At 39.6% G+C, this 19,197-nt stretch overlaps 1 protein-coding gene across 1 annotated transcript in view; it reads right to left on the minus strand.

Moving 5' to 3' along the window:
• LOC128698967 (leucine-rich repeat-containing protein 47) overlaps positions 1–16,306 on the minus strand; it is a 41,250-nt gene extending 24,944 nt beyond the window's left edge. The window contains exons 1-2 of the mRNA XM_070096949.1: positions 15,589–16,306; positions 13,944–14,128 (exon numbers count right to left, since the gene is read on the minus strand). Of these exons, the coding sequence (XP_069953050.1) occupies positions 13,944–14,128; positions 15,589–16,204 (801 nt within the window). The 5' untranslated portion in view covers positions 16,205–16,306. The remainder of the gene's footprint in view (positions 1–13,943; positions 14,129–15,588) is intronic.
• Between the last annotated feature and the right edge of the window lie 2,891 nt (positions 16,307–19,197).

Here is a 19,197-nt window from a genome sequence, read left to right on the forward strand (position 1 = left end):
AATTCTGTAAGAAAAAATAATTTTTTTTTTTTTCAAAATTTCTTGGACATTGGTGCGTGACTTCAGATTTTGGCCTTGGACCCTGAAAGGGTTAGAGGTGGATACTTCCCTCGACCCTTCCTGGTCCAGATGAAGGTATGAACTGAACTCAGTGAGGCTTTACCAGCCCACTTTGTCTCGGTCAGAGCAGGGGTTGAGCAGCTCAAAACACCTACTGGTGCTTGGCCAGGTCACCAGCAGTTGACACTAATTAAACGACCTACCTATATACAGAGCTAAGTAATACGACCAGATAATATTATAAAGTCGAGTAAATCCATTTTAGCTACTAATGGAATTACTCCTGAATATAATATTTAGTGAAATAGAAAAAATAACATGTAAAAGTATACCATTGTGATAATAACAAGTAGAAACAGTCTACTTAAAATGAACAAAAGGGTGTAACACTGGGTTAAATCATGTGCTATTGCCAGATGTAAGATGAACACAACTCTCAACATTAACCAAATTTTTCCAGTAATATTTGTTGTCATTAAAGTGAAATGTCCTTTTGCTAAATTTGGATAGGAAAAGCAGAGTGCTCCCAGTTATCCCTTCCCATCTAATAACCCTTACAGATTACTACCAGCAACACTGCAGAAATGTGACAAAATACAGTGGTCCCTTGAGTTACGATGAACTGGAGTTAAAATAATTTGGAGCTATGATTAATTTTGAGTTGCAATTAAAAATTTGAGATACAACATACGATATGATATTTGAGATACGACTGTTGTGGGTCACATCCTGGGGAACAAGATTAAGATAAGATGGCTGAAATGAACTGCATAATCAGGGGCTTTCTATATGTATAACAGTATGCCAATGATGTCAGCTACATCTGTAATAACAGTATTATATACTTGTATGATTATCATCATCATTACTACTGTATTTTTATTATGGTCGGCACATGTGGGTGGGCCTCAGCCAACGAACAATGTGATAGCTTGCCACTTGCTCAGCATTTGAGCCAATAGGAGGAGAGGGGGAGCTATGAGGGTGATTTAGCAGCCAATCAGCAACAGAGCTGAATGTCTCTATAGTAGCATCTCAGCCTATAATAGAATTTGTAATGTACTACAGTTTGTTTATCCTTCAGTTTGAAATTGCCATGCATTTTCCACACCAACTCTGAATTATTTACCCTTCGCATCTGCCTTTGTATTTTAATTACATTATCTTTTGCATTTCCAAGTTATTATTGCCCCTAAAGTACAGAGTAAACAGGCAATTTCTCTGAAGATCAAGCAAAAAATTGCATATTGGTGCATGAGTATGGTTTTCCACAAAGAACCATCTACTATTATCAAGCAACATAAAATACATAATAAAAATATTAAAGTGGCTGATTAATCTAAGCTAGTAAAAAAAGGCAGATAAATTACCATAGAGATTGAAAGACTTGTAACTGTGGATAAAAGAAAAGTAGAGGAAGGGTGATAGTAACTGCAAGTTACATCTGACAGTGTGCAAGGTACAGTAAAAGCTCCACTTCCAGTGTCTTGGAAAGAATTACAGTGGACCCTCGGTTATCGGCCGTTCCAGATATCGGCCAATTCGGGTTTCGCTCGCATTTTTGGCCAAAATTCTATACTGGTTATCGGCCATTATTTCAGAGATCGGTTGTATTAGACGCATAATAAATCACTCTTGAGCACATTAAATGTCTAATTTTAGGTAATATAGACATTTTCATTAATCCATATAGATTTTCTTCAAAATTATATAAGAAACACGTTACATAGCATATAGCTTATAAATATGCAATATTCACGTGCTATCGAGAGTGGTGCATCGGGTGGAGAGTAAACATTACGTTTTCTGATTCAGTGTTAGAGAAAACTGTTAATCTGGCGTCTCGCCCAGTAACTGCCCTTAATACATAAACTTCTGTTTACAATTCTTGGCATGAATTACTCATTACTTCTCCCTTTGTTTATGATGGCATCTAAATGCAGTTGTTAGAAATTATTAAACTCAGTGAACATGGTAATAATATGGCTGTGTAGTGTAGCCCAGGGGGGGGGCTACATACACGTATATACCTACATCTACCACTGCCTACAAATAAATACTACTCAAGTCTTCAATAAAGGTATGTAATGTTTATTTATCATTAAAATTTGTGCTTTATATTTATTTCTCATTGTTTTCTGTATGTAAAACTATAGTTAATCTTTAAAAAATGTATTTTTTTTTTGTTAATATTTTTGGGTGTCTGAAACGGATTAATTGGATTTACATTAATTCTTAGGGGAAATATTACAGTGGAACCCCAACTTATGATGTCCTCAACCTACATTAAAACCAACTTACGATGCTTGTCAGCGTAAAAATTTGACCCCGACATAGGTTGAAAAACTCGGCTTACATCATTCATTCCGTACGCGTCCACGCGCCTGTCTGGCCTGAGCGCCTCAGTTGAGCTAGTGTGACATCGTTTACAAGCTGGGGCGGACATGGTTGCATGCATACATTCGATAAATTTTGTATTATTCCAGTGTTTTTAGTGCTTGTAACTACTAAATAAGCCACCATGGGCCCAAAGAAAGCTTCTAGTGCCAACCCTGTGGTAAAAAGGGTGAGAAATACTATCGTACCACGGTCACCTGCTGCTGCACCACGGTCAGCTGTACTACTCGAAGATGTGGAGAGACTGTTATTGGTGTGGCTTATCGAAAATACTGAGAAACAATTAACCCCAGAGGATTAGCCACCCAGGATAACCCACACCAGTCGACTAACACCCAAGTGAACAGGAGAAAAATGCCTGGAACTAGTGCTCATATTGGTGAATTTAAGGCCAGCAAAGGTTGGTGTGAGAGATTAAAGAATCGTAGTGGCATACACAGTGTGATAAGGCCTGTTCTGGAAGAAAATACCAAACAGGACCTACATTGCTCAGGAGGAAAAGGCACTCCCAGGACACAGTACCTCATCACTCATCACTACATCTTCAATAAAGGTAAGTGTCATTTATTCTTCATTTAGTACCCTAGTACATGCACAATATATATTGTGCATGTATCCTTCTTTTTGTGTGTAGGAAAATGTATACACTGTATTTCATGTGGTAAAAAAAATTTTTTTCATACTTTTGGGTGTCTTGAATGGATTAATTTGATTTCCATAATTTCTTATGGGGAAAATTAATTCAACTTACAATAATTTCGTCTTACGATGTGCTTTCAGGAATGGATTAATATCGTAAGTCGGGGGTTCACTGTACAGGGGTCCCTCATTAATCGTCCGGATCGATAGTCGTCCTTTTCGGAAATCGTCGCGTTATTCTCGTCAAAACATTAGCTTGCAAATGGTCGGTTTACTCCCTAATCGTCCTTCGTCCGGGACGCGTACTCACGCTCTGAGCTGCCTCGGCCTCCCTTCCCAGCCAGTGTGCCATTGTTTACCAGTGAGCAACGGTCCCCTCACTTGTTCATATGAAATATTTCATAATATTCCATTCATTTTAGTGCTTGCAACTGCTAAATAAGCTACCATGGCTCCAAAGAAAGCTCCTAGTGCCAAGCCTTTGGTAAAGAAAGTGAGAAATACGATTGAATTTAAGAAAAACATCATTGAACAATATGAAAGTGGCGTACGTGTGGCCGAACTGGCCAGGATGTATAACAAATCCCGAACAACCATATCTTCCATTGTGGCCAAGAAAAAGGAAATCAAGGAAGCTGTTGTTGCAAAGGGGGTAAATATGCTGACAAAAATGAGATCACCAGTACTTGAAGATGTTGAGAAGTTATTATTGATGTGGATAAACAAGAAACAACTAGCAGGAAATACTCTTATGACGTCAATTATTTGTGAAAAGGCTAGGCAGCTGCATGACGATCTGATAAAGAAATTGCCTGCAACGAGTACTGATAACTGTGAATTTAAGGCCAGCAAAGGTTGGTTTGAGAGATTTATGAAGCATAGTGGCATACACAGTATGACAAGGCATGGTGAGGCTGCCAGTTCGGACAAATTGCAGCTACAAAATTCGTAAGTGAATTCAAGGAGTACATAGAGGCTGAAGGACTGAAACCTAAACAAGTGTTAAATTGTGACGAGACAGGCCTCTTTTGGAAGAAAGTGCCAAAGAGGACCTACATTACTCAGGAGGAAAAGGGACTGCCAGGACACAAGCCTATGAAAGACAGGCTGACACTCATGTTCTGTGCTAATGCTAGTGGGGATTCCAAAGTGAAGCCGTTACTAGTGTACCATTCTGAAAATCCCAGAGTGTTCAGGAAAAACAATGTTATGAAGAGTAAACTGTGTGTGTTCTGGAAATCTAATAATAAGGCATGGGTCACAAGGGAAATTTTTGTCAAGTGGTTCAATGAAGTGTTTGGCCCTAGTGTGAAGAATTACCTCCTGGAAAAAAAATTGGATCTCAAGTGCCTCCTAGTAATGGACAATGCACCTGCTCATCCTCCAAACTTGGATGACCTAATTCTGCAGGAGATTGGGTTCATCACAGTAAAGTTCTTGCCCCCAAATACCACTCCTCTCCTCCAGCCCATGGACCAGCAGGTCATTTCAAACTTTAAAAAACTCTACACGAAAGCAATGTTTCAAAGGTGCTTTAACCCCTTAATAACTGTCGCAACCCCCAGTCCTGAGGTGTCTTCTGGTATTGCAAAATTTAACCCTTAAACGGTCAAAACGTATATATACGTTCACGCGCATAGTGCCCCCAACGTATATATACGTTTTCTTTGTCATTCATTCAACATTGCCACAATAAGCCTGAGTCACCTAGACATGAGAGAATGGGTGTGTCCACTCACTGTGTTCCATATTAAAATAATTGGGGATGCCTGGGTACCATATGCTCTTTTTTCCTTTTAAAAGAAAAGATTTCTTTTTTCCTCAAAAAATTTGGGGCGCTACGCGAGTGAACGTATATATACGTTTGGACCATTTAACCCCTTCAGGGTCCAAGGCCAAAATCTGAAGTGGTGCTCCAGTGTCCAAGAAATTTTGAAAAAAAAAAAAAAAAAAAAAAAAAAAAAAAAAAAAATCTTACAGAATTAAAGAGCATATTTTTGTGAAGGTAATAAGACAAAAAAAAAATTCTGATCAGTACTTACCGAGATCCAGTGCCAAGAAGTTTGTCAAAAATGATGTGGTGGCGGCAACATCAACGAATTCCACATACGCGCATTACATTATTTTGTGGTTTTTTAAGTTTTTTCTTTTCTTTTCCAATTTTTTTCTATTCCTACTAACATTTGGGGCCTGAGAGACCAATACTGTATATAATGTATATATATAAACTCACTGTATTGAACACAATAACTGCACTAAAGTTATTATCATATTATTGTTTACCACTGTTGTTTATTACAATAAACATGCACAAATATTGTATAATACTAATGTTCTATCATATATTTACATATTTACAATCACTGGACATGGTTTTAGAACTGCTGGAGCTTGTGGAACTCCTTGAAACAAGGCACCATGCACAGAGGCACCTTACATTCCTCACACATAAACCGAGTGTCTTTGTGTCTTTGTTGCCGTCGTTTTGTTTGTGCACAGACAATGCATCTCTTCTGAGCAAATTTCTTCTGAGTTGAAGGAAGCTGTATTATGAAATGATCACCTTCCCTCCTCAAACGCTTGGGTATATCCTGAGTAATTCGAGGACCTTCTTGTATAGCAGGTGTTCTTACCTAGTACTTCATTATGAGTTGTCTGACAACAGACAAACAAAATTCACCATATGGTGGTCTGTTGCCAGTCTTTATTTGGTACATATTATATGCATTGAGCATAGAAATGTCCATGAGATGGAAGAAAAGTTTCATGTACCACTTGTAACTCTTACGAACACAGTCAACAAAACCAATCTGCATGTCACATTTATCAACCAAGCGCATGTTTTGTGTATAATCAATCACTGTCACTGGTTTTCGAATACGTTCATTAGTCACTCGATCAACTTTGCCACTGTCTTGCATTTCATTACGGTGAATGGTTGTCAACAATGTGACATCTCGTTTGTCATGCCACCGTAATGCCATGATGTCATTGGCAGTAAACACCTGCACGTCATCACCACGAGCACCTGCGTTGAGCCTGGGCATATGTTTACGATTAGAACGCACTGTGCCACACACATCTGTCTTGTTCACTCGCATGAAATCACTGAGTAATGGGCTTGTGTACCAGTTATCGGTATATAATGTATGCCCCTTACCAAGATAAGGTGCCATCATGTTTCTCACTACGTCACCTGAGATACCCAATAACATCTTGGTATCTTTCAATGTTTTATTTCCCGTGTATACAACAATATCCAACACCAGGCCACTGTCACAGTCACAGAGTACAAACAGTTTTATACCAAAGCGTTTCCTCTTGCTCGGTATATACTGCTTGAATGACAGTCTACCTTTGAACAAAATCAAAGACTCGTCAATTACAAGATTCTTGAATGGATAAAAGTATATGCTGAACTTTTGTTTGAGATACATGAAAACATTTCTAATCTTGTATAACCTGTCACTTCTGTCAGGCCTGGTTTTGTCAGAGAAGTGCAACATACGTAAGAGTAAGATAAACCTGTTCACTGGTATGATTTCACTGAAGACCGGGATAGAAATTAGCCGATCTGTGGACCAGTATGCTTTTATATTATGCTTATAGACATGAGGCATAAGCATTATTGTTGCAAAAAGCAAATACATTTCTGCAACAGTCGTCTCTTTCCACCTGTGTAGTCTTGACTGTGGTGATATGATCGTATTTGCCATGGTGTACTCAAAATACTTATTACTTTCCCTGACAATAGTTTCCATCAATGGCTGGTCAAAGAATAATTCAAAGAATTCCAGTTCATTGGCCGTGGTTCCAAGGGGACAAGTAGGTAGAATTCCACTTTGAGAGTCATCAAAGTGGTGAGGCTTGGGAACAAAATTGGGATTTTGCTGCCAATCCCACATACGGTTTGCTGGTGGATACTGGACATCATAGGCTGGTTGTGCGGGTGGTTGTGGTGGGCTGGTGGCTGACACTCCGCTTTGTCCTTGAACTGACGAGTCAGCAGCGTGGGTCCCAGCGTGGGCTGGCGAGTCACGTATGGCGGTGCCACTACCATCACCACTACCACCATTCACTGACGCCTGTGGTCTATCCATGCCAAGTGTAGCCACATCATCCTCACTATCACTACCTAAAACTGGTGTAGGGCCACGGGATGTACTCGGGATGTACTCCGTCCCCTGGGCACAGCATAGGGTACACTACCCGAGTGCATGCGGCGGCGAACATACCGACACTTCACTGGTGAATATGATTCCTCACTATCACTACTCGAATGATCGTCGAGCGCAATAAAATCACAATCTACGTCACTATCATCATCATCATTGAAGTCAGAGGCCTGGCCACGCGAAAATATTAGCTTTCTCTTGCGTTGAGGAACAACCGACCGTGAGTCACGAGTGCCCACACCAGAGGTAGAAGGTTGAGGATCGTCAGGGTTTTCTGCACTATTATCGATATCCTGGTCATTCTTTTCGGTCACTAACCGATCAAAGCCGTAGAATTCGTCTTCATTTCCACTTCCATCAGTGTCAGAACTATCAGATAGGAAGAGGAGAGTCCCAATTTTCCGGGGAGTGAGAGCTGACTTGCGAAGAGGCATGGTGAACAAGGGTAACTGAGCCGGCGTTCCCACAATGCTATGCGGGCGCCAAGACTTTTTGTTTATGGCACACACCCACCACGCAGACCTGTTCTCTCACATGTAGGCCTATGAGTGCTTTCGCTCTAAATTTGACGGCGCTAGAATTCTGGCATAGATCTACGGTTTGGACACTCAACGTGAAGCCGTAGATCTACGGGACAGACCCTGAAATTGTTAAGGGTTATAAAAAAAAAAAAAAAAAAAAAATTATTTTTTCTTATGAAATGATAGAGAATCTTTTCCCAATTGTAATGACACCAAAAAAATAAATAAAAATTTGATGGAAAACTGACGGAATTACGCACTTGTGAAGTTAGCGGCCTCGGCAATATTTACAAATCGGTGATTTTGCCCACTTTGAGCCCTATTTTCAGCTAATTCCATTGTTCCAGTCGACCAAACTGATAGCTGTTTCTTTAGAACTCCGTTTTTTTCTATCGATTGAGTACAAGAAACTGCCCATTTACCGATTTCAACTACCCAATAACGTGGTCAGAAATTTGCAATTTGGCCAATTTCACGAAAATTAAAAAATATGACAATTTCAAAATAAGGTCCAGAATGAACAGTGCAGACATTCCTTGCTCTAAAATAACATTTTCTTTGTTCATCAGTCACGTCTCCAGGCCCCTCTGATATTACTCTTGCTTTCTATTTTGAGTTTTTATTCAAACAAAAAAAAATAGAAGATTTACTGTTATGCAGACTACTGCAATATTGTAATAATTGTACAAATAATGTCAACCAATTCATGACTGCATATTAGAATGGCCAGTTGGACATTTATTGGACAATGACATTTGTTTACTTTTGAACATCGGCAAAAATCAAACATTTCCCCAATTTCAGGTTCTTTTTATAGTAAAACCAATCAAAATCACCTGTATTTCTATAATAAGTTTTTCATTCTATCAAATGAGACCAAAAAAACAAGAATACAGCCATAAATATTAAACAAAAATAGACCACAAAGTTGGCATTTTAATTAAAGAAATGGTCGGAGTTTTTTTTTCTCATTGTGCACTGCGTGCTCCAGGATTTTTTTTACAATGCACACTGACCACACAGGCCAATTCTTTCACATGTGGGCCTACCAGCTTTCTCCTGCTTGATTTGAAGCCGCTAGAATTTATGAGTATATATACGTCAAACACTGTACCTTGTAAGACATTTATATACGACCGAAACAGTCAAAGGTTTAATGTGACCTCACACACTCACCTCCATTACATAAGCCTTATAGGTAAGGCTTGGGAGGGAGTGACTACCAGGACTTTGAACTCTGCTTGGAGAAAATTGTGGCCAGATTGTGTCCACAAGAGGGAATTTGAAGAGTTTGTGGCTGACCCTGATGAGCCTATGTCAGTTGTGAACCCTATTGTGGCATTGGGGAGTTCCAAGGGGTTGGATGTGTTTGGAGGATGTGGAAGAGTTGGTGGAGGACCACAAGGAAGAGCTAACCATTGAGGAGCTGCAAGAGCTTCAGCAGGAACAGCAACAGATCGCAGCTCAGAATCTTGCTGCAGAGGAGGAGGAGGAAGAGAGATGGAAGACGGTGCCTTCTTCAGAAATTAAGATTTTTGAAATGTGGGGTAGGATGGAAAGATTTATGGAGAAACATCACCCTGAGAAGGATGTTGCAAGCCATATCGGCAACTTGTACAGTGACAGTCTTGGCCCATTTTAGGGAAGTTTTAGAGATGCCAGAAACAGAGCTCTCTGGACACTCTTTTTGAGACAGGACTCCAGTGACTCTCGAGCTGGTCCTAGTGGCATTAAGAAACAGAGAAGAGAAGTATGTAACCCCTGAAAAGCACTTGGTACCCGAGGTGTTGATGGAAGGGGATTTCCCTTCCAAACAGTAACTAATCCAATCTGTCTCCTCCTCCAGTCTTCCATACACTAAGAAGAATCGCCAATAAAGGTAAGTGTTATGCTGTTAATGTTTCATTCATCATGTCCCATTGTACTGTTTATGTACTACATCTATATTTCATATAAAAAATTTTTTTAGTTTTAACCCGTAAACGGTCCAAACGTATATATACGTTTTTTCAACATTTGAAAGTATGTAAAAAAAGTAGATCTTTTTGTTTTTCTACATTTGAAAATGTGTAAAAAAACTTTGATCTACTTTTTTTTTTTTTTATAATTGAAAATATGTAAAAAAAACTTAGATCTACTTTTGTAGCACTACACATGTAAACGTAGATCTGCCTGGACCATTTACGGGTTAATACTTCTGGGTGTCAGGAACGGATTAATCGTATTTACATTATTTCTTATGGGGAAAATTTATTCAAAAATCGTCTTTTTCGATAATCGTCGCACGTCCAGGACTGGATTAACGACAATAAATGAAGGACCACTGTACATATCTGGGTTTTCAGCCTTTTCGGATTGAGGGCAACCTTCTGGAACGGATTATGGCTGATAACTGAGGGTCCACTCTACCACCATAAAACCATGATAGTTTTTAGGTATATGTCTTCTGGAATAAATTAATATTGTAACTCAAGGGACCACTGTACTTAACTAGGTTAATATCAGATTTACAAATTGGCATACATTAAGATTCTTAAGAGCTTTTACACTACATCATTCTATGGATCTAGAAAAGAATTGTCAGAGCTCTATTTTCTGTCATCAAGAACTTCTGGAGTAAGTTTTAATTGGTTTCAAAACATGGAAACTGCTCTATAGATGCAGCCATTACTAAAAACCACTAAAATTAATTCATAAAGACTAGTGAATTCACTGTTAACTTTTTCAAAGTCATTCAGCTAAAACTCTTTCTGTTATGGTTTTATCTTGGAATTCTTCTGACATATACGTATACAACTCCAAGTTATGATTTCTGCAAAAAGAAAAGAAAGAAAGAAAAAGAAAAGAAAAAAATACGAGTAGCTTACTGTACATGTCAGAATTCCAAGCTGAAACTAAAACAGAAATAGTTTTATGATGCTGAACTGAATGACTTGGAAAAGACTTAGTGAAGTAGCTGGTCTTTCACAATTAATTAATAGTTCTGGCAACAACTACATTTGCAAAGAACAGCTTACCTGCTTCAAAAAGGATTAACACTTAATTCCAGATTTTCTCATGGTCAAGAAATATTGCAAAGTTTTGCTTTTCTATAAACGGAAAAAGGAATTACTGCAAAATCATCTAAGGAAATTACAAGTTTACAGCAAGGTTACTTTTACTTTTGTTAAAAATTCATAAAGAATTCTGTTGAAATACAGTATGTTGATAACAGCAGGTAATATAATATTCTGCATTACTGATTCTCATTTGTTAAATAAATCAATAAAAACAAAAATTTATTAATATTCATCCTACAGCTTTTTCAGAAATCTTAACATTATCATTTGCTTACCCCAACGTTTTCATGCCATGCCACTGAGCAACAGGAAAGACGTTAAATTTTTAACAGAGACACAGACAAGGAGACACACACAGTGTATGCATATTTGTGTGTGTTTACATATGTTTTTTTTTCCAACAAGTAAAGGTTGGTAGACAGCAACTGCCCAGGGAGGTACTACTGTCCTGCCAAGTGAATGTAAAACAGAAGCCTATAATTGCTTGACATGATGGTAGGATTGCTGGTGTTGTTTTTCTGTCTCAAACATGCAAGATTTCAGGTATGTCTTGCTACTTCTACTTACACTTAGGTCACACTACACATGCATGTACAAGCATATATATATACATACACCCCTCTGGGTTTTCTTATCTCATCTTACTAGTTCTTGTTTATTTCCTCTCATCTCCATGGGAAAGCAGAACAGAATTCTTCCTCCATAAGCCATGCGTGTCATAAGAGGCAACTAAAATGTCAGGAGCAAGGGGCTAGTAACTCCTCCTGTATACAATACTAAATTTATAAAGATAACTTTTAGTTTTTCTTTTTGGGCCACCCTGCCCTGGTGTGATACGGCCAGTGCGTTGAAAGGAAAATTTTAATAACAGCATATAATAATCATGAGTACATGACCAAGAGATGTGCAATGCATGGGTATCTTTATTAAGATGTTTCACTGACCAATTGTTTTTTTAATTAAGTTAAGAGCTCATAAAATGGAGACAGTAGAGTTTGAGGTAATCAGCCCCTCAGCCTTGAAAGGTGTTCGGTCCACAAGACTGATGAAAGCTCACAAATTGAACACACACAATTAAGACTGAGGGACTCATTACCTTATCTTCTACTGTCTCCAATTTATAAGCTCTGTATTGAATTAAAAAAAGCCACCGGCTGGCAAAAGCTCTTCATAAAAAATACCCAGGGATTGGCGGTGTGTCCTGTTCAAATACAATGTATATGTTTAGACTTTGCAGAACAAGCAAAATATTTACAAACATTTATCTCAGGCTGGAGGAGACTTGAGCCTATGTACTTTGTCCCAAAACTTGTATGTTCAAGTCTTCTCCAGCTTGAGACAAATGTGTATTTGTATGTATGTATGCATGCATGCAACACCTTGATTTAATGGACTAACAGTTAAATCTGAATACAGTGGACCCCCGCATAACGATATTAATCCATTCCTGAGAGCTCATTGTTATGCGAAATTATCGTTATGCGAATGAATTTTCCCCATAAGAAATAATGGAAATCAAATTAATCTGTGCAAGACACCCAAAGGTATGAAAAAAAAATTTTTACCACATGAAATATACATTTTCCTACACACAAAGAAAAGGATACATGCACAATAGTAGAGTAGTACATGCACAATATATATTGTGCATGTACTACTCTACTAAATGAAGAATAAATAACACTTACCTTTATTGAAGATGCTGCAATGACTGATGAGGCACTGTGTCCTGGGAGTGCCTTTTCCTCCTGAGTACTGTAGGTCCTGTTTGGCATTTTCTTCCAGAACAGGCCTTATCACACTGTGTATGCCACTACGATTCTTAAATCTCTCAAACCAACCTTTGCTGGCTTTAAATTCACCAATATGAGCACTAATTCCAGGCATTTTTCCCTGTTCACCTGGGTGTTAGTCAACTGGTGTGGGTTGCATCCTGGGAGACAAGATTAAGGACCCCAATGGAAATAAGTTACAGTCTTCGATGACACTGACTTTTTTGGATTATCCTGGGTGGCTAACCCTCTGGGGTTAATTGTTTCTTGGTATTCTCAATAAGCCACACTAACAACGGTGCTACAGCAGCAGCAGCTGACAGTGCTACAGCAGCAGCTGACAGTGCTACAGCAGCAGCTGACAGTGCTACAGCAGCAGCTGACAGTGCTACAGCAGCAGCTGACAGTGCTACAGCAGCAGCTGACAGTGCTACAGCAGCAGCAGACTGTGCTACAGCAGCAGCAGACGGTACTACAGCAGCAGCAGCAGCTGACGGTGGTACAGCAGCAGCAGCTGACAGTGCTACAGCAGCAGCTGACAGTGCTACAGCAGCAGCAGATGGTGCTACAGCAGCAGCAGATGGTACTACAGCAGCAGCAGACGGTACTACAGCAGCAGCAGCAGCAGCAGCAGCAGCTGATGGTGGTACAGCAGCAGCAGCAGCTGATGGTGCTATAGCAGCAGCAGCAGCAGCTGACAGTGCTACAGCAGCAGCAGCATCAGCAGTTGACCATGGTACCACAGTATTTCGATAATATTTCTCACCCTTTTTACCACAGGGTTGGCACTAGAAGCTTTCTTGGGACCCATGGTCACTTATTTTGCAGATAAAATCACCAAAAACGCTGTAATAATATGAAATGTTCCGATTGTATGCTTGGACGTTACCGCAGAGGCTGGCTTGTAAACAGTGCCACCGGCGGAACATGTGAGGCTGGCTCAGGCCTCACATAGACGCATCTCGGACGAATAGCATTGAGCGAGTTTTTTAGCGCTATGCGAGGCAAAATTTTAGTGATAAAATGTATCGCTATGCGGACTTAACGTTATGTGATGCCAGCGGTATGTGGGGGTCCACTGTAATGAGAATGACTTGCCATAATTTATAACAGACACTTTTGTAAAAAAAAAAAAAGACTTAAAAATTTCTTAAGTAAATTTATTCAGTTGATCATAATAATAATAACCAATTAAGTAAACACCAAATTTTGTTCACTGATGGATCTGGTCCATTATCCAGAATCTGTCCATCATATATGAAATCTGTTAAACTGAAGTTTTAATTCATAAACAAGGTACAAAATGGAAAGCAGCAGTACCTCATCATTTTTTCCTCTGCTTCCCTTGCCTCTCTTGCCTTTGCTGGATGTTCCACTCTTTCCATCATGAGATCTTGGACAATGCTGCCTGATGTAGTCTATCACCTGACGTGGAAGGCAACGATCAGATTCAACTAGCTTACGGAAGCGTCGGTCATCCAGTGGATTTCCCTTCAAGTTTAAATCTGACAATATTAAAAAAAAAATAGGAAAACAATATGTATACATTTACAGCTATATGTATGTATATATGTATGAGTGTATGTATTTGGGCTTTAGGTACAATTACATAAGTTTTAAGTGATTACAATTGTCTTACATAGTAACATGCGTATGTACTTATTTGTAGATGAATGGTTCAGAGAACCGACATGTTGATAAATTAGACACATGTGCAACTCTTGGGTATCTTTATTGAGGAAACGTTTCGCCACACAGTGGCTTCATCAGTCCATACGTAGGAGAAACTTGAAGAACAGGAGGAGAACGAGGTAATCAGTCCCTCAACCTTGAGTCGATGTGTCCATCAATTTTGAATAGAATACGGCATATGAGCAGAGAAGCAGCTTATAAACCGTATGGCAGGAGAGGTGCAGCAGTCATAGGTGGTGTCACATTTGTTCAATGTGGAAGTAGGTCGTGCCCAAGAATTAGGCAAGCGAATAATTCCTAAGTATTAAGATCCCAAGAAGTTGCAGTGTCTGACAGGTTTGGGGGACTGATTACCGCATTCTCCTCCTGTTCTTCAAGTTTCTCCTACGTATGGGCTGATGAAGCCACTGTGTGGCGAAACGTTTCCTCAATAAAGATACCCAAGAGTTGCACATGTGTCTAATTTATCAACATGTCGGTTCTCTGAACCATTCATCTACAAACCTGTCAGACACTGCAACTTCTTGGGATCTTAATACTTAGGAATTATTCGCTTGCCTAATTCTTGGGCACGACCTACTTCCACATTGAACAAATGTGACACCACCTATGACTGCTGCACCTCTCCTGCCATACGGTTTATAAGCTGCTTCTCTGCTCATATGCCGTATTCTATTCAAGATTGATGGACTGAACACATCGACTCTAAGGTTGAGGGACTGATTACCTCATTCTCCTCCTGTTCTTCAAGTTTCTCCTACGTATGGACTGATGAAGCCACTGTGTGGCGAAACATTTCCTCAATAAAGATACCCAAGAGTTGCACATGTGTCTAATTTATCAATATGTACTTATTTATGCGATGTATTAACAAAAGCACATGCTTACATACGAATATAAAGTTTATACATATTGTTGGATAACTAACAAATTATATATGGATAACATATTTACCATAAATATTACAAGAATATCAATGATAAAATGCATTATGAAGTAATTACATAAACAATAAAATATTTTGCAAAAGAACTTGCCAATAGTTTAATAAAGGTATATATGAGAGAACTTGTCATAACTAGAAAACAAACGGCAAGATCTCCTGACTGGTCAGGCAATTTGATGTTGGTTAGATATATATTCACTGATAATATTTTAAGTTAAGTTTATTTAAGCACAGGTATACATAAGAATAATTATATCAGTGTAAATTACCTAGGATAACCCCCTCCCCCTCAAAACAAAAAAGTCAGTGACTTATTTCCACCGTTACCTTTAAGTTTGAGACAGTCGGCAAGTTCTCCCGGGACAGTCTTGATTGTATTATTCCCAAGATCAAGAATCTTCAGTGATGATAAGACAGTTACAGATGAAGGAATATCATTAATGTGATTGTCAGCAAACTTGAGATCTGCTACAAGTGTCAACTTCTCGTGACAAACATCTGGGAAGTCTGTTAACTTATTTTTGCCTACATCCAAAACTGCAAGATTAATGCAGTTTTCCAAGTTTGGAAGTGCAGATAATTCATTACTACTGGCAATGAGAGTTGTCAAATTTGTCAATTTTCCAATTCCATCTGGCAAACTCGGGAGACAATTCCCAGAAACGTCCAAAACTTTAAGTTTCTCAAGGTTACCAATGGTCTCTGGAAGAGAATGTAGCTTGTTGCCTTGGAAGATTAAATTGGTAAGATTGACGAGTTGACCAATGTCAGGGGAGATGGAGGTCAGGGGCGACCTGGACACCTCCAGGAAATTAAGTTGGGTCAGGCTATACACCGCCGGGTCTAGTGCTTCCTGCTCCTTTATCTTGTTGTTCACGTCTTGTCCACTCAGTACCAGCTCGTAGCGCTTCTCCTCCATGGCTTGCTTCACCTCGGGCCACATAGTGTGTGGAAAAGATGGTGTTTAGTGACCTGGGAAACTGAGTGTCGTCCACGCCGCCTTCCACCATCAACGATGCCCACCGCTTCTCAAAAAAATCTGTTACCTCAAATTTTATGTTTAATTTTGATAAAGTAGAGTAATTTATAGAATGTTTAAAATATGAATTGTAGTATTGATTTTTTAAAGTTGAAATTTTTTTAGTGAATTGTAATTTTGAAGTGTCTGTTGTGCTTAATAATTTATATTTCGGCACAAGTACAAATGTTTATTTAGGCTTCATTAAGAATTTTATAACTTTTATAATGTTTTTATAGTAAATGACATAGTATTGAGCCTAGGTTAACCCAATAAAATCAAACAATGTGCCTTATTCCATTCCAGTTATATATTCAATGTTAATACTCAAGACAATTTACTTTTTAAATAAAACTATATTACAACTTAAACGTAATTTATTATCCCAAATAAACGTTATTAATTTGAGGGGAAAATACCATTTAAAAACATAAGCTGTCAACATTTGTGTCCGGATGTAAACATTGACAATAAAAGTTACCGATTATTTACCGCAATGGTGTCAGCCTCTCAATTATGACAATAATTATTAGAGGAATGGGAGACAATGAGGTTCGATCCAAGGAAGGGGAAACAGGATGAATTCCTTGGGTCAAGTGCGTCAAGGAACTAATGTAAGTTTATTCAGGTATACACAAATACAGTTACATAGATTATCATACATAGCAGCATATGTGTAAAGAATCTAGGATAGCCCAAGAAAGTCAGACAAAGTGACTTATTTCCATGTAGTTTTAATAAAGTCAATTTAAAAATAAGTCACTGGCATTTTTGGGTTATCCTAGGTTCTCTACATATATATCGCTGTATAGCCCTTGTGGCTTAGCGCTTCTTTTTTATTATAATAATAATACACATATATTGCTATGTATGATAATCTATGTAACTGTATTTGTGTATACCTGAATAAACTTGCTATCTTAATGAAGGAAGCTGCAGGAAGTCTGGATTGTAGAGGTCACTTAGCCTTAGTACCATAATCTGTAAGGATTTAATGTTAAGAATTAATCTAAGTCTGTCAGAAATGCCCAGCCATGCTAGGTGTCCTAGTGGCCCCCTCTGTAATTAGTATTTTATAACATGTAAACCACACAATATCCAAATCCTGTAAACCCCACATTGTAACCCTTATAGAGAATAAACTTGATTTGATTTGATGGTGGCCCCAAAATTTTGGGATGTTTCCGATTTTTCTCCAAGAAAAGTTCAGATAAATCTTGAATATAGCCTCCACCTGCCTGACACTCGTATTGTCTCTGAGGGTGAAACTTGACCTGCCCTTCCTGCTCAGTTGGTGATACTGTTTACCTGGAGAGAGTTCCGGGGGTCAACGCCCCCGCGGCCCGGTCTGTGACCAGACCTCATGGTGGATCAGGGCCTGATCAACCAGGCTGTTACTGCTGGCTGCACGCAATCAAACGTACGAGCCACAGCCCGGCTGGTCAAATCCGACTTTAGGTGCTTGTCCAGTGCCAGCTTGAAGACTGCCAGGGGTCTGTTGGTAATCCCCCTTATGTATGCTGGGAGGCAGTTGAACAGTCTCGGACCCCTGACGCTTATTGTATTGTCTCTTAACGTGCTAGTGACACCCCTGCTTTTCATTGGGAGGATGTTGCATCGTCTGCCTAGTCTTTTGCTTTCGTTGTGAGTGATTTTCGTGTGCAAGTTTGGTACTAGTCCCTCTAGGATTTTCCAGGTGTATATAATCATGTATCTCTCCCGCCTACTTTATCCACAGTGGTATATTACAGACCATTCTGGAGAAATACCCTGACTTTGCTTGCTGTAAATAATGCATTACCATGTGTGTACTCACCTATTTGTGGTTGCAGGGGTCGAGTCCTAGCTCCTGGCCCCGCCTCTTCACCGGTTGCTACTAGGCCCTCTCTCTCCCCGCTCCATGAGCTTTATCAAACCTTGTCTTAAAACTGTGTATGGTTCCTGCCTCCACTACGTCATTTTCTAGGCTATTCCACTGCCTTACAACTCTCTGACTGAAGAAATACTTCCTACTATCTCTCTGACTCATTTGTGTCTTCAACTTCCAATTGTGGCCTCTTGTTTCTGTGTCCCCTCCCTGGAACATCCTGTCCTTGTCCACCTTGTCTATTCCACGCAGTATTTTATATGTCGTTATCATGTCTCCCCTGACCCTCCTGTCCTCCAGTGTCGTCAGGCCGATTTCCCTTAATCTTTCTTCATAGGACATTCCCCTTAGCTCTGGAACTAACCTTGTTGCAAACCTTTGTACTTTCTCTAGTTTCTTGACGTGCTTTATCAAGTGCGGGTTCCAAACAGTGTGCTGCATACTCCAGTATGGGCCTGACATACACGTGTGTACAGTGTCTTGAAGGTGTGTGTGCAAGGTGTGTGTGTGTGTGTGGGGGTGTGTGTGTGGGTGTGTGTGTGTGTGTGTGTGTGTGTGTGTGGGTGGGTGGGTGTGTGTGTGGGTGTGTGTGTGTGGGTGGGTGGGTGTGTGTGGGTGTGTGTGTGGGTGTGGGTGTGTGGGTGTGGGGGTGTGGGTGTGTGTGTGGGTGTGTGTGTGCGTGTGTGTGTGGATGTTCGTGCTTGTGTGTATGCATATATTTGTACGCTCGTGTGCATATGTCCGTGCGTGCGCCCTCGTGTGTGTATGTGTGTGCGTGCGCGCTAGTGTGGGTGTATGATCCACTTAATATTTGTATTTATAACTCATTACAATTGTGACCAGGTGTGGACGTATCATTGGTTCATTACTTTGTAATTTGTTCATGACTGTAACCATGTATAGGAGTGAGGCTGATTCATCACCTCTGTAACTTGCCATGATTGTGACCAGATCTACCTGGAGTTCATTACCTTTGTAACTAGTTCAGCTATCATAACTTTGGGGTCCAGTCACTGGACCCATTATGTACCTTTGTAATCTTTTGACAACC

Source organism: Cherax quadricarinatus, chromosome 55 (assembly GCF_038502225.1).
Source record: "Cherax quadricarinatus isolate ZL_2023a chromosome 55, ASM3850222v1, whole genome shotgun sequence".
NCBI classification, from domain to species: Eukaryota; Metazoa; Arthropoda; class Malacostraca; order Decapoda; family Parastacidae; genus Cherax; species Cherax quadricarinatus.